Source organism: Pipistrellus kuhlii, unplaced genomic scaffold (genome assembly GCF_014108245.1).
Source record: "Pipistrellus kuhlii isolate mPipKuh1 unplaced genomic scaffold, mPipKuh1.p scaffold_m20_p_12, whole genome shotgun sequence".
Classification (NCBI taxonomy): Eukaryota; Metazoa; Chordata; class Mammalia; order Chiroptera; family Vespertilionidae; genus Pipistrellus; species Pipistrellus kuhlii.
The window spans coordinates 10,921,266-10,938,219 of record NW_023425427.1 but is presented as its reverse complement, the minus strand read 5'-3'; the positions used below and the strand labels follow the sequence as shown (position 1 = coordinate 10,938,219).

General features: G+C 42.2%; 1 protein-coding gene across 1 annotated transcript in view; it reads left to right on the top strand.

Moving 5' to 3' along the window:
* The window catches only part of SLC44A1 (solute carrier family 44 member 1), a 146,481-nt gene extending 135,069 nt beyond the window's left edge, over positions 1-11,412 (top strand). Inside the window, exon 16 of the mRNA XM_036433140.2 lies at positions 11,093-11,412. Coding sequence (XP_036289033.1) covers positions 11,093-11,107 — 15 coding nt within the window. The 3' untranslated portion in view covers positions 11,108-11,412. The remainder of the gene's footprint in view (positions 1-11,092) is intronic.
* The last annotated feature ends 5,542 nt before the right edge of the window (positions 11,413-16,954 follow it).

Sequence of the window (16,954 nt, the reverse complement as noted above, 5' to 3'; positions counted from 1 at the left end):
ATCTTGTCTCCCACCATCCCCCATTATGTTGGAAAGTCACTTAACTTTTCCTCTTTCTTTGCCTGGCAAGAGGAGCGAATAATACCATCTTTTGAGGACCAAGTGAGAAAAATATGTTGAAAATGCCTGGGACCAGTGCCCGGTACAGACAAGTCCTTCCTAAATGTTAGGTCCTTTCCCTTCTTCGACTCTCCTTCCATTGATAGGAGAGCGAGTCATCAAAACCCCAGGCAGCATGCAGCCTTCAGACTGCAGCAGTGTTAAGTGGTCATTAGTGCGTGCTGTTCTGGGTTGTCCTGTGGGGTTTACTTCGTAAGCGGGCTAATTTAGTAAGCTATCTTCTCTTAGCTTACAGATTTTTCTGTCCCAGGCACTCTGTAAAGGTTTTGAGCTCTGTCAAATATGGCGTCTGATGGTCGTGAATAAGCTACCCACCCTCCTTCTTCACTTGCTGTTTTGAGAAGAATCCAGTTCTGTCAATATTTGCTCATCGCTGGACATGGCCCATGGCCCTGGATCCCAAAGCCAGAGCTGTGGGCAGAGTTGCCCCATCTGCACAGAGAAGCAGCTTGTGCCTGACTGGCCTGGCCCCAAATCAGGCAAGGGTCTCTTAGTCACGGGTGCCTAGTGCTGAGTTTCTTATCTATAATAATAAAAGGGTTATATGCTAATTAGACTGAGACATCCTTATGAACAGAAGCCTGGGTCCCGGGTGCCAGAGGGAAGCCGGTGCCAACAGCAGGAAGGAAGGCCTACTCTTGCACAAATTTTCATGCATTGGGCCTCTAGTTGGCAGATATTAAACTAACAGACCACAGTATCTTGCTCATCAGTCAACAGTCTAAAGGGCATTACTCTGAAAAGCTTGGTTCAAAGTTAATCTTTGACTTAAAGGGACCACAGAATGTATTCAGTGGGACAGTCCCCGACTCATCCCCTCTGGATAACCCGGAAATGCCCAGATGTTGGCAAACTGCTACTAAACAAAGTTTGGCAGTGAAAGTGACAATAAAAATAGAGCCAAGTAACAAAATATTGAAAAGCCACAAAAGGAAAAGCTGGAAAACCGTAGAGTTGGCACAGAGACGTGTGACAGGAAGCAGGCTGGTTTGCAGAACTTCGGTGCTTCCGAGTAGCACTAACCTAAGTGCCTGTCTAAGGCCGTGGCTGCAAGACCACACTGGAGGCTGATATGGGGAGATAACAATGATGTTGAAACATATACCCTGCTTTCCTTGTATTTTTACTTTGAAAGGATGTTCAAAATCATTTTTTTTTAATGTTTAATAAGCGCAAAGGGCAGGGAAGAAATGGTACCTTCATTGTCATTTTACAAAGGGGGTGTTTTTCAGGAGATACACAAGTCAGGAGGAAAAGCCTTTGGGTTGTGTCCCATTTCTGGGATTTAGAAGGTTTGAACATCCTATATTCCAGGAAGCTTCTTGTTTGCTCTGGATCTCCTCACTTGCAGGGACAGCCACCTGCTAATTAGTGGAAATGAATTCAGTCACGCCTCCCTTCTAACCAGCTCAGAAGTGCTCTGGGAAGACCGTGTGTTTCCACGCTGTCTGCTCTGAGGGTTAGAGAGCGGATTCCGCTCAGAGTCCACAGAGCTCTCTGTGCCGTTACACAGCCCTTCAGTCTTTTCATCACAGGTCTCTTTGGTCTGCCATTAGTCAGGACAAACACCTTCATCTCCAGAGCTCTTCCCATCCAGGATTCCCTGATTGGAGTGGAATGCACTGCATTGCCTGCAGCACCCTGGTGTTCTGGTGAGAAGAAAGGGGAGAGACTAAATGCCCCGTTTTATTTCTTTTAAAAATATATATATATTATTGATTTTTTTATAGAGAGAGGGATAGAGAATTAGAAACATCAATGAGAGAGAATCATCAATCAGCTGCCTCTTGCACACCCCCCACTAGGGATGTGCCCTCAACCAAGGTACATGCCCTTGCCCTGAATCAAACCTGGGACCTTTCAGTCCGCAGGCCGACGCTCTATCCACTGAGCCAAACCGGTTCCGGCCCATTTTATTTCTTGTTAGATTCCTAGGAAGAGGGAGGAAGTTAAAGCACTTCATTAAATAAAAGTCCTGGTCATCTGTGACTTTTATTGTTTACGAAATGTTGGCCTTCCTATTGAGAATCAAAAATGAAAATCATCACGTTTTTTATTTTTGCTGGAGACATGTGCATGGCGAGGTCTGAGGGGGAGTTAGAAACACTCTCTCCTTTCCCTGGGAAAAGCATATCCCTTTTTAGGTATCTCTTTCTTTTCTTCCAAACTAAGGCTGTCTGTGGAGTGCCAGAAGGCCGTGCTGGCTATAGTCTGTGTAGTGCTTGTTTGCAGAGGCTGGCCTAGATCCATCAGCTGGTGTGTTGATCCTACTGAGCAAGGATCTGCAAGAGCCCAGTCAGAAAGACACAGACACATGCCTGATTTTGGTAAATAAAAAGGGGCCAGCAAATGTTGAATTAACTGACAAATAGCTAAAGTTCCAAAGGTTTAACCCAGTGGTCGGCAAACTCATTAGTCAACAGAGCCAAATATCAACAGCACAATGATTGAAATTTCTTTTGAGAGCCAAATTTTTTTAAGCTTAAACTTCTAACGCCACTTCTTCAAAATAGACTCGCCCAGGCCATGGTATTTTGTGGAAGAGCCACACTCAAGGGGCCAAAGAGCCACATGTGGCTCGCGAGCCGCAGTTTGCCAACCACGGGTTGAACCATATCATGTGTTTGTTTGTTTTTGAAATATATTTTATTGATTTTTTTACAGAGAGGAAGGGAGAGAGATAGAGAGCCAGAAACGTCGATGAGAGAGAATCATTGATCAGCTGCCTCCTGCACACCCCCTACTGGGGATGTGCCCACAACCAATGTACATGCCCTTGACCGGAATTGAACTTGGGACCTTTCAGTCCGCAGACTGACGCCCTACCACTGAGCCAAACTGGTTTCGGCCACATCATGTGTTTTTAAAACGCAGATGTTTAAGCCTTTTAGAAATAATTGTACTTGACCTTATTTTTCATCCCAAAACAATACCTGGCAGTGGTTCCTCTGGCTTTCAGAGCGGTGGTCTGGGAAATGAAATGCACCAGTGTCCTGTGAATCAGGGGTGTGAGGGTGGTATCCATGGCTCCGTGCACTGAAGGCCTACGCAAGAGTGAAGGCGACTGAATTGTGGGCTTTATAAGCATCATGAGAGGAGGGATTGTTGCTCCCATTTAAAGTCGAGGACACAATGACTGGAGAACTCAGGAAACTATTAGAAGGCAGAGGGCCTCTGGTAAGTTACTGGTGGGAGCATTTAACCCACCGTCATTAACAGAGCTCTGGAGTCCAGGGCTTCACGTAATGGCCCATGTTCAGAGACGAGAGCAACAACACCCGTAAGGGAGTCTTGTGTTAGGTTCACAATACTCCAGGAATCTCTATTTCCTTCCGCACACAGGCGCCCTGTCACCGTTTTCCAGTCTTGGGTAGGTCCTACTAGGAAGTCTTCAGGACCTCGCAGTAAATGGTGTTGTGCACGCTGAAGTCTTCATTAAGTGATAGTTCTCAGGTTGGACCCTCCTATCTGACTTACAACAATAAGGAAGCTCACCAGTGCCTGGCTTCACTCATAAAGTCAGAGTCAAATCTAGAAATGTAGGTGCATAAGCTAAGGAGTATGACATCTGCCCTCAAACCAACAGGGTGGGGGCTGGCCCTAGTGTACACAAAGGGGCCTCATGCTGGGAACTCCCACTCTGCCCTGGGGTCTCCTGCTCCACCTTCTCTATCAGCCACCCTGAGATAGACCCCTGGCCAGGGCAATCCTGCCTCGTGACCTGGAGAGGTAATGCAGCCACTGTCTAAGAGGGTGACATTGGCATAATATTTTAAAAGCTCGCTGTAAAATCATACCCTCACAATTATAGTTCCTTGGGAGCAAAGCCTGGTCTCAGAGTTCTATCTGTGGTCTGCACAAAGGTCAATGTTTGTTTCTTCCAAATTCTCAGCATGGTATCACCAACCTAGATGAAAAAGGGATGTTAATGTGCTTGGCCTGAAACAAAGTAAAAGTGTGTGGGTAAGGATATTAAAGTCATCCAATTCGAATTTCAGAGTCTTCCAGAGGTCGTCCTTCTCCCCAGTCAACTCCCAGCCCACAACGAGAAACAGCTAGAGTAATCTCAGGCCCGTGTAGGACATAGCAGATTCTTGACAAAAGTTTTGTTACTGAATGGACAAAGGAAAAGTAGGAGGAAGGAAAGAAAAGAGAAGAGAAGAGAGGAGAGAAGAGAAGAGAAGAGAAGAGAAGAGAAGAGAAGAGAAGAGAAGAGAAGAGAAGAGAAAAAAGAAAAGAAGAGAAGAGAAGAGAAGAGAAAAAAGAAAAAAGAAAAAAAGAAAAGATAAAAGGAAAGGAAAGAAAAGAAAAGAGAAAAGAAAAGAAAAAAGAAAAGAAAAGAAAAGAAAAGAAAAGAAAAGAAAAGAAAAGAAAAGAAATGAAAAGAAATGAAAAGAAATGAAAAGAAATGAAAAAAGAAAAAGAGGGAGGGAGACTTAGAAATTCGGTGTTCAAAATCTACCCCAATTGCGAGGAAACAGCTAGCTCTTTGGGAAGTTATTTGGCAATGTGGATTAAAAATCTAAAGAATGTGCACATCCATTAAACCAGCAATTCTGTATTTAGAAATTAAGGATGTGTGAAAAAAATTTTTGCTGTAAATCAGAGTATTATTCTAATTGTAAAATATTGCAGTCAACATGAATGTCCAACAATAGGGAGTAAGGTCAATAAATGATGGTACATCAATATCTATTCTCCCCCTGGTCTTCCCCATTACATAAATCGCACCAAGGTCGAACCAGTTGCTCAAGCTGGAGATGCAGTGTCCTTTAAATATTTCCCTCCCTCACTTTCAACCTATCATCCCACATCCTATCATTTTCCAAAATATACAGGGAATCATTTCAGAGATGTATTAACTTAAGCAGACAATAGATGGCATCAAGTCTAAAAGCCAATGTATAAAGAAGAAAGGAATATTTTTAAGAATTTTACTCCCCACAGATGCAGAAGAAATGCATCATTTAAGTAGCCAGGTAAGTGGGTGTTGATGACTCCACCAACATCATGGAAGGTGAAGTTAATTTAACTGAAAGCCATAGAGGAAGGAAGAATTAGAAAACAATGCTATAGGGTTGTACACATAAAACATGCAGATAGTACTATACTTTATGGATGATTTAAGAGATTTTTCCAAATTAATTTTAACTAGATGAAGTCAGTACCACCTTCATAACCTCAGCATCAGGGTCCTCACTCTTGCCCTTCTCCTCTGAACCTTTACAAAGGGCAAGGGGTTCCTGAGACTAAGGGGCTGGGCCTACCCCAGGTCCACCTCTTTTCTCCAAGACCACATGGAGAATCCCAGGACCATGGAACTCCCTTCTCCAATAAGACCCACACAGGTCTTTTCCCCAGGCACTTTCTCCTTAGGTGGATCCTGGCCGTAGCACATGGTGTGGCCTCGGGCTTGAACCAGTGGGCTGAAGTGTCCACAGGTGAGTGTGAGAGAGAACTCCAGCTCACCATGTGGGTTGGAGCAAAAGATGGAAAAGGAGGGCCTTCCATTCGTCTTCTTGCTTCAGCTCCGCACAGTGTTAGCAGCCATCCTGGATGCAATGTTTACTGCCAATTCTCTGAACTAGTCAACTCCCCCACACCGTCCTCATATCCAACTATAATTACTGCTACACTACTCCAACCCCGCCCCTCCATCTCTCATCTGAATTATTGCTGTACTTCCCTATCTAGTCTCCCATCTTACACCCTTGCCTTCCAATCCCTTCTCCTGCTCAGAACAGGCAGAGTGAGCTCTTTAATAAAATGTAAATCAGATCGTGCTACTGCCAGCGACTGAAAATGCCATGCACACTACTTGCCATGGCATTGAAGTCCTCCAGCTTCATCTGCCTCAGCCTCACTAAGCTTCAGTCTCTCTGACCATCTTGCTGTTTCTAGGAATGCTTCCACCTCAGGGCCTTCATACATGCTGCTCCTTCCGTGTTCACATGCCAGATTCTTTGTCCTTCAAGTCCAAGCTTTCTCTTTTCTGTCAGACAGACCTTCTGCAAGCACCTTGTGCACCCTATTACTTTCTGGCTAGTATCCTGTTCTTTTCCTTCATGGCACGTCATTCCAAAACAGGCTTCTCTGTTTACTTGTCCCGTTTATTCGAGTAATGCCCCATCAAATTATAAGCACTGTGTTTAATAATGTATATATTAGAACTTAATACTTCAAAGTAGGTGTGCAATTAATATAACTATATAATGGGATGCCACTTAGTCAATAAAAACAATGTTTTCTATGGGTATTACTGGCACAGAAAACTTGCACCTAACAATTTTAATTGAAAAAAATAAAGGGTACATAGTAATATAATCCTATTTTTGTTTTAAAAATTGTGAATACATACTACATATATCTTTACACATCTATTACACATAGTATATGTGTGTGTTTTAAAAAATCTGTCTTGGGAAATTGTTAGTGCGGTTTATTTTCTCAGTTTTGCTTTTCTTTGAAAATGCGAACCTTGTATTATCTTTGTAATAAGCACACATTTTAATGTTTATAACTCAGCAAATGCACCCATATGTACCAATGCAAAACCGTCACGGTGAATAACGTGTCACTTTACTGGGCAGCCATCTCGATGTCCCGTGGTATCGGCATGTTGAGCCAGAGTGTGGCACAACTGTCAATAAAATGTTAGAAACCCATTAAAAATCATTGTGAAGAATGTCACTGCGTGGAAAATGCTACTTGCATAACATTAACTTAGAAATTAAAAGGAGAATATTTGTATAATTCAGCCTGTCTATATAAATTACTTTAAAATAAAATCCCCCAAATCCCTGGGATATGTAATACATCACTAAATCCACAAGGTGGCGATATCATAGTTATTAAGGTTTCTGCATTGTTTCTAACATTATTTTTGCTTAATAATGTTAATATCACTTGTGTTCTGTCCCTTGGAAACAGAAGAGAAAAGATTATAGTAAATATAACCTATATGTTGTTATATAATGATGATAGTAAGACCCATATTGAAATAGATTTATAATATTCTTTCATTTGAATGTACTATATTTTATTCAGTCTTTCTCCTGTTTTTGAATATAGCACTTTTCTCCAAAATTAGGGGATTATTAATTATCATCCCTGTATAGAAATCTTTGTATATATCTCTGCCCATTATTAAGGATACATTCCTAGAACTTAAATGACTTATGAAACCCCAAAAATAGAGTACAAAATTTTCATTTTAAAATATGTAAACCATTTTTTTCCATAAAGAGAGAAAAGCTATGCTGTATTTCTTTAATTGAAATAACTAATTTATGATTTTTGCATTTTTCCTGCTAGATTTATATATTTATATATCTATATTTATAAAATATGTATCCAGATATATACCTATTTTCAAAGAATTGATAATAAGACATACATACTCAGAAACTTTCATATCCTGTTCTTGTCAATTAACATTATATAACATTATAGATGATATGTTGTAGGCATGTTTCATATCATTAAATATTCTTCAAAAATATGAGTTTTAATAGTGGATTTAATTCTCTTATATTAATTAAATTTTTAGATTATTTATAATGTTTTTGTTATTGTAGAGAAATATTTGTCACACTGTGGCTTATTTCCTTAAGATAGACTCTGGAAATGGTATTACCAGAGCAAAAGGTAAATATATGAAGGTTGATACATATTGCCAATTTGATCATTAGAAATGTTCTACCAATTTCCATTTGCATTAAAGTCTATGAATTTTCACATTTTCCCACACCAGGAAGATACTCATGACATCATTCTCATTCACCTTTGATAGCCCTAAAGGCTAAAGATAGCAGTCCCTTATTTTCATTTTCATTTTTTAATTAGTGAATTAAATAGTTTGCAATAATTTATCAGCACTTTATATTTCCTCTTCTCTAAATTCTTTATTCAGGTCTTTTGCCAATTTTGCTATTGAAATATTGCTCATTTTCTTACTGTTGGATAAAATATTTTTATATATTAGGGATATTTACAGACATATTTTACAGATATAACATATTTTACAGATATAACATAACAAAATTTACAGACATATTTCACAGAGGTATTTGATATAATATACATCAAATATTTTATCTAGAGATGAATTAAATTTTATGATAAACAAATTGATAATTTGTGTGTTTTTTGCCCCTTTTTGTTCAAAAGTCTTTCCTTAACCTCCTAAATCAATAGAAGACCTATATTTTCTTCTGTTCCCCACTCCTCCCCAATTTTTTCTTTTTCAAATTGAGTATAATTTATGTTCCATTTTAATGGTTTATTTCTTTCATTTTTCATATTTATTAATAACTGGAAATAATTTTGTTATATAATGCATAGTGAGACCCATATTGAATATTTAACACTGACCCATGCATCTCACCTGTCACCTGGTGTGGGTAGGAGATTGACATCCTCCTCTGAGACAGGAGGATCATTGAAGAAAATGCATCTGAAAAGAGGGTGGAAATCTGATCATTTGCAAGAGTCTCCTTAGAGACAAATTGACAAATAAGGCTCAAATTCCAGTCCAAGTGTGGCTTCAAGAATTTGAAGCCTAGCCTGGTCAGCATGGCTCAGTGGTTGAGTGTTGACCTATGAACCAGGAGGTCATGGTTCAATTCCCCGCCAGGGCACATGCCTGGATTGCAAGCTTAATCCCCAGTCTGGGACAGGCAGGAACAGCTGATTAATGATTCTCTCTCATCATTTATGTTTCTATCTTTCTCTCTCTCCCTCTCCCTTCCTCTCTGAAATCAATAAAAATATCTATTTTAGAAAAAGAATTTGAGCCCTAACTGGTTTGGCTCAGTGGATAGAGGGTCCCAGGTTTGATTCCAGTCAAATGTATGTACCTTGGTTTTGTGAGCACATCCCCAGTAGGGGGTGTGCAGGAGGCAGCTGATTGATGTTTCTCTCTCATCGATGTTTCTAACTCTCTATCTCTCTCCTTTCCTCTCTGTAAAAAATCAATAAAAATATATTTTTTTAAAAGAAAAGTAAAAGAATTTGAAGCTTAGGAAATTTTAGGTAGATAGAACCCCACACACCATTTTAGCATCCTTAAATTAATCTGGTAAATATTTATTGAGTCCCTGTGCACAATAAAGCAGCTCCGATTTGAGTACATTTTTTTTTCTGGCATAAACTGTTTGCAAAGTTACCAAAAACAACAAGCTGATTATATAAAAATTACTATTTTTTTTTTATAGGTGAAAAAAGTTGAATGGCAGCTCTAGTTTTTGAACAGTGGATTTATAACCCTTCTCTTTGTCAATAATTAGCTAGTAGACCAACTTCCTATTCAGACCACTCCCTATTAAAGGTAATAAAACTTTATCAGATGTACATAACAGAATGTTTATCTTTCTATTTCACTTTGTTGGGGGAGGAGAGGGTCTGCAGTATTGCATAAAACTTATCCAAAGTGATTTCCAATTATTGATAGGCAATGTGTAAAGAAGTGGGTGAAGACAGTGATTTTGTGGGCCTGGAAGCTTTAGGAGTCAAAGATTTATTACAATTTATATTTATATGGTCAACCAGAACAACCCAAGATGGCTCCCTCTCTTCCCCTTCACTGGTCCCAAAGACAGGACGGTATCACTTGTGTTGTGCCTGGTAACGTTAAACCTCGATGACAGCTGGAACAAGAATGGTAGCCAGGAGCCCTGTCAATCTGGATGGTATTGCATGGATTTGTACATGTATAAAAAATTCATTGGCCATTTCTTAGTTAATGAAAATGCATTGATGAGCCAAAAATTAATTTATTAGCTTAAGATTTGGGCACTTTAAGTATATTTAAAGAATAAAGTTCTGCCCTAGCCAATTTGGTTCAGTAGATAGAGCATCAGCCTGAGGACTGAAAGGTCTAGGGTTTAATTCTGGTCAAGGAATGAAGGTACCTTAGGATCAAGCCTCCAATATACCTCGATTGCAGGCTCAATCCCTAATCCTATTGGCTGGTGCAAGGAGGCAAGCAATTTATTTGTTTGCCTCACACAGATGTTTCTCTCTCTCTCTCTTTATTTCCCCTTCCCCTTTTACCTTAACACTTTCTCTAAAAATCAATGGGAAAATATCCTAGGTGAGGATTAACAAAAAATAAATAAAGTTCTCCAGATACCACCCTCTATTCTGAGAAGCGTGTTGAAAAACAAAACAAAATTCAATTGAGTACACTGGATACCTAACTGGCTGTGAATTGGGCAGCATCTCATGTAGCAACTGGAAGGGCACTCAAAGGAGTTGTATAAAATGGGAAGTTTTTACAGGAAGAAGAGTAGGAAGAGGGAGATATTAACAAAAGTAAATGAAGGATCATTTGGGGCCTGGATATCTTTTGGGGGGTAGAGGGGTAAGAGAACAGGAAGGGTTTTTGTTATGCAGATTGCTTCTTCTTTCTATTTGAGGGGAGGAAAATGGAGACTATATACTTCATTTACATTTGACTTTTAAAATAGGAGGAAATCTAAATGAACTATGTTCTTCTGGATGGAAGCCTGGTACAGAAGATGGCATTAGGGAACATGAAAGAAATCTGTATAAAGTATGGAGTTTAGTGAATAACTATGTGTCAGGCAGTGTTCTAAGCACTTTATATTAATACATGCATTTAACCCTCACAGCAACCATAGAGGAACATGCCATGATTACCTTCATTTTAAACATGGGGAAATGCAGGCACAGAAGGTAACTAACTTGCCCACAAATAAATAGCTCAAAAAGGGGTAAAATCAGGATTTGAACCTAGGCTCTCAGATATCTCTCTCGTGGTGTGTGTGTGTGTGTGTGTGTGTGTGTGGCCTTCTTACATTTCACAGCCTCTTCTCTAAAGATGATCCCATCCCTTTTTTTTTTTTTTTTTTTTTTTTTTTTTTTTTTTTTTTTGTTATCGATTGCTTCTCATTGTGTCTTGTTCCCTTAGGAGAGAAGCATTCATTTCCTTGATGTGTTTGTTTTCCAGATGAAGAAAAGGTGACTGGTCCCATGAGCCAGGAAGAATGAACCCAGAGGAGGCTGTTTATACAAGGTTCTCCCACTCACCAGCTGTTGAGAGTATGTGGATGAAGGGCAGGATCTTGTTACTTCAATGGAAGCAATGGAAGCCTGCGACCATGTTCCCAAGCCACAGACAGCCAAGTGGATTTGGCACAGTGCGGCTGCCTCATAAATAATTAATCAGAAGCCTCTGATACAAATCTGGCTTGCAGTAGCCTTCAAATTCAGTGTTGCCTCCTCATCTGGCCTTGGGTATATTAATAAAGAGATCCCCTCTGCTTCTCACTCCAGTGCCAGTTCTGGCCTGCAGGCTGGCTCCACAGTGGAATTCTATTCACTCAGTCAGTGCCTCCCCTGTTTGAATGCCATTTATCGGGCCAATGTGGGCTAGTAACTATTTATTGAGCGCTTATTCCATGCCAATTATTAGGCTGAGTGCTTTACAAACATCTAATCCTTCCAAAAACTCTGTAAAGCTGCACCTATGGTCTCCATTTTGCCCCCGAGCAAATGGAGGCTGGGAGAGGTTGTGTGCTGTGTCTAAGATCACACAGTTGGCAGGGTCAAGGCTCAAATCTAGGTAGAAATTCACAGCCCCTCCACGTTAACACCTGCTCCGTCCATCACTGTTCTGGCGATAATGAGCCCATTGTATTATCCCTGGTCTTCCTCTCATAAGTGAGGCCGCGGTACAGCGGAAGTGTCTGAGAGAGAGGATTAAGGAGGCTGTAATTTTGCTACTGTTAATGCATCGTAATGTAAATATCTGTGTTTTCCGATGGTCTTAGGTGACCCTGCTAGTGGTTCTCAACCTGTGGGTCGCTGCTGAAAAGCCTAAGACTGTCGGAAAACACAGATATTTACATTACAATCCATAACAGTAGCAAAATTAGTTATGAAGTAGCAAGGACAATAATTTCATGGTTGGGTGTCACCAAAACATGAGAAACTGTATTAAAGGGTCGAGGCATTAGAAAGGTTGAGAACCACTGCTTTAGAGGCATCGAAGAATCACGGAATTATTTTCTGAGAAAAATAACACAATGTTCTTTTAGATCAGGGATTGATTAACTATGACCTGTGAGTCAATTCCAGCCCCAAACGTAAATAATGTTTTATGGACACACAGGCACACCCAATCGTGTATGTCCTGTCTATGCCTGCTTTTTCTCTATGATGGCAGAGTTGCATAGTTGTGAAAGAGACCATATGGCCTGCAAAGCCTAAAATACTGACTCTAGGGACCTTTCCGGAAACGGTTTGCTGATCCCTGTTTTCCATGACTTAGGAAGGAAGCCAACCGTTTTCGTTATGGTCAATGTAATATTTTCCCCATTTGACTGAAAAACTAGTTAAAGATTTATAATGCTACTTTAATCACTGTATTCGAATGGTGGTGGGTGGTGGAGTGGGCATGGGGAGAGGAGGAATCTAACCAGGGAAGGTTAAGGGACAGGGAGTAGAAGGGAGAGGTCTGGACCTCTGGATCCCCAGCCAACTTCTCAGCCCAGGCACATCCACTCATTCTTTCTTTTCCTCCTGCCAAGTCAAGTTTCCTAAAATAACTCGTTGCTCATCAACTTGTAAGTGGCTTCCCACTTACCACATGCTCAGATCCCAAACCCAACCTGGAATGTAGAGACCTTAACAATCTGACCGGTACTAATCTCGCTCTCCACCCCCACTTTATCCTTTTCTTTGTATCATAAAGTCATGCCAAATTCGAGTTTACATTTCAAAGCCAATGTACTTGTTCTTGATTCTTTTCTATGTAAGCAGAAAAGGAAACATGTCATATGTGTAGGTGGTGGATGTGACCATAGGAAACCAGGCCACACTTTCAGGAATGATGCCACTTCACCTATGGTAAAAGTTATGGACAAAGGAAACATGGATGAATGTATTACTTACTTTTCTGCCATAGACATGTGGTCCAATTGTATTTCGGAAAACAAGTTCTAAGGTTTTGTTTTTGAATTGTAATATCGTAAGCTATCTCCCACATTGCTATGTATTTTTCATAAAGATAATTTTTCATGGTTGCAAAGTATTTCATCTTTTATATGTTCCAAAGTTTTCCTAATACTTCCCTGACATTTGGGCATTGAAGGGTGCTGTTTCCATTCATTTCTTCTCCGTTCCCTGGGGTTGTTCTCACTGTTTCCCACCTTTGCTCTGGGTCCCATCTTCCCTTCTCATCGGCGTAAATCCTACCCTTGTTGCCCACATTCTGTCACCACCTTTCCTCTAGGGAAAGGTTCGGATTGACCTTCAGAACGGGGGATGGATTTCAAGACACTTGCTCCCCTAGGAAGCGCTGACATGGCACCATCTGAACCCACCAGCAGTCATTGCGATGCCAAAGGGCTCGCAGACACCATGGCTTCCTGGCGAGAAGCAATGATTTACTTTAGAAAATAACAATAGATAACTGATACACGGCAGGCATTAGTCCAAGCACTTCACACACATTGTCATTATCCTCATGACAATACTTTCAAGTGGGTACTGTTAAACTTCCATTTTGCAAATAAGAAAACTGAGGTACAGAGAGATGAAAGTGACACAACTATGCACTGAGCCAAACCGGTTTTGGGCTTGGTTCTCAAACTGGAGGACTTGTTAAAACAGATGGTTACCCCACTCCTAGAGTTTCTCATTTAGTCCATCTGAAGATGAAGCCTGAGGATTTGCACTAAGAGAGCTACCAGGTGGTGCTGATGCAACTTCTTATAGGATTGCATTGGAGAACAACGGCTTTGGTCTATTACCGTGTTTCCCCGAAAATAAGACATCCTCCGAAAATAAGACCTACTTACAGGTTTCCTTCTGAGAGAAATGTAAGGCATCCCCCCGAAAATAAAGCTCCCCTAAGCTCTGTCTCAGAATGCTATTGCTAAACATGAGAGATTTGGCCCACTGATTCTGAAAGAAATGGAGTCACAAGAAATTCACCAGGAAATTCAGGAATTGGATTGTTATGATGATGTTCCAGAAGATGATGACATGATTGTCATTGAATAAATGAGTAAATTCTTGATACCATAGGATTCACAGTTTGTCTGGTTTGTGTTGACAACTACCGTACTACCGTGCCGTATACAGATAATAAATTTCCTTTATTTTCATTTAACAATAAATGTGTACCGTATTCTTCTTCATGGAAAAATAAGACATCCCCTGAAAATAAGACCTAGCCTATCTTTGGGAGCAAAAATTAATATAAGACACTGTCTTATTTTGGGGGAAACAGGGTAGTAAAGCTACTTGTGAGATTTCTCCAAACTGACTTGGCCATGAAAAGGTAAGTACAGAAAAGGCAAAGGACATGCCCATAAACCAGAAGCAGCGAGAGTGGGTTGGGGGTGCAGGCTCAGTGGCCAGCTAGGAGAGTGAAAGCCTGTATGGGTTGGGAGAGAAGGCACAGCCAGAAGAGACTAGCTATTCCTGGATGGAAATGAGGGGACGCAGAACGCCAGGGTGAGCTGAGCAGGGGAGCCAGACTGGCTACAGAGACAGAGATCTGGCAAGGGCAGAAGTCAAATGGGGTAAAGCTCTTGTCAAAAGCTGCAGGCTCTTGCCTGGGCAGGAGGGAAAGAACAGGGGAGGGAGGACACCAGCAGCCAGGAGTGAGCTCCCGGGGACTGTGGTCTGTGACAGAACCTGCGGATCACATTTCAGCTGCGACTCCCTGTCTCCAAAGCCTCTCTCTGCCCATCAGTCATAAAGTGCCCAAGACTTGCCCTCTGACAGTAGTGAAGAGATGTTCTTGCAGCTAGAGAACTGAAGACAGCAGTAAATGCTGTTTCTTCCCCTTAGTGGTGGTCAGAGGGGCAGACGACAGGGCCAAATCTGGGGAACGCACAGTCTGGTGGTTTGACCTCTGAAGTTCTCCAATTCCTAGGCTGTGCTTCTCCCGCCTGGGAAACTGACTCGGCTGCAGTGTTTGCGCAGTGCGGGGAGCGCTGGGCCACCGTGGCTGCAGCAGTGGCTAGTGGCTGGGCGCCTGGCTGGCTCTCACCATTCCTGGAATTGGGTCAGCTGGGCTGGGCAGCTCCTTTCCCTTGGTACCAAAAAAGGGAACATCTCTCCGCAATACCGCATGCCATTATTCCTATAGGAACGAAATTATGTTCTGAGATCCTGGCCTTCAAGCACTACCCACCTACCCTGAGCCAAGTTCCTGTTTTCCCTTTTGTGCCTTTAGCCCATTTCCTCTATAGATCTGTTAAGCTAAATGAGGACTTACTGAGCCCTGGCCGGTGTGGCTCAATGGATGGAGCGTCAGCCTGTGTACTGAGGCATCCCAGGTTTGATTCTGATTGGGGGCTTATGCCCTGGTCGTGGGCTTGATCCCCAGTGAGGATGTGCAGCAGGCAGCTGATCCCTGATTCTCTCTCATTATTGATGCTTCTATCCCGCTCCCTTCATCTATGAAATCAATACAAATATATTTTAAAAAGGATTTATTGAGTGCATACTAGATGTCTGGTGGCTCTGTACTTCAGATACAGACAGGATTGCAGTAAAGTAATCTCCACCGTCAAGGAAATCAGTCTAGTCAGGGGGACCCCTGTATAGAGATAATCAAAACCTTGTAGAGTGAATACTGTTTCTTAAACATAAATCTCATGCCCTCTTGGGGCCTTTGTATTTGCTGTTCTTTCTAGAATACTTTTCTCAGGGGGTGGTTCATTCTCTCACTTCACTCTGGCCACTCCTGGAAGATAGGCCTTCCCTGACTTTCCCATGGAAAATGGAGCCCCCTCAATTCTCTGAGCCCATTTCACCCCATAGTAGTGTGTGTGTGTGTTTTTTTTTTTTTCTATAATATAACATCTCTAGCCACCTCACATTATCTTTTAAATTGGGGAGAGGAGGAAAGACTCAGCCTCCCGTACTAGATTGTAAGCTATAGAACTGGTACCTAATAGGCACTCAGTGTACATTTCCCTTTTGTTCATTCGTCATATGTGATTGCCCAGTTGAATTTTCTAAAGTCAGCATTATTTCTCTTATTTCACCTAAGGTGAATCAGGCTCAGGGAGAGTGACATGCTCAAAAATCACAAATAGCAGAGGTGCCCAGGGTGGGGTGGGGGTGGGGTTCTCTGGAAAAGGTCTACCCACATTTTGGCCAAGTCCCTACAGGCCGTTCCCATGTCTCCACTACACCCCCATCCCAGCCCTTTCCTTCTCACTGGACAGCTGGGCCTGGGCTAGCCCGGCTACTCCTCCAGCGCCAGTGTGAGGAGGCGTGCAAGATGGGAAGAGGGCCCATCTCAGGCCAGGGCCAGAGCTTTCCCTCCCATATCCCTCCTATGGGCCGGCTGCTCGGTTCCCCCTGGTCCATTCCAAGGCCTGCAGCGATGGAAAGAGGATGGAGGGAGGCGGGGAAGGAGAGCCTCTTTCAAAGGACATGCGGGCCAAAACCGGTTTGGCTTAGTGGATAGAGCGTTGGCTTGTGGACTGAAGGGTCCCAGGTTCCATTCTTGTCAGAGGCATGTACCTTAGTTGTGGGCACGTCCCCAGTGGGGGAGGGAGGGTGTGTGTGCAAGAGGCAGCTGATCGATGACTCTCTCTCTCCACGATGTTTCTGACTCTCTGTCCCTCTCTCTTCCTCTCTGTCAAAAGAAATTAATAAAATATATATTTTTTAAAAAGGACCCGCGGGGCAGAGGGGCGCACAGTCCCTCCTCTCCATCACTCCCTCCTGGTACCCGGCGCTGTCCAACCTGAGCCGCCCGGCAGCAGCGCGCATGCGCGGGCGCTCCGGGCCCCGCCCCCCGCCGCCGCCCTCTCACCCTGGCAACCGCGGCAACAACGGC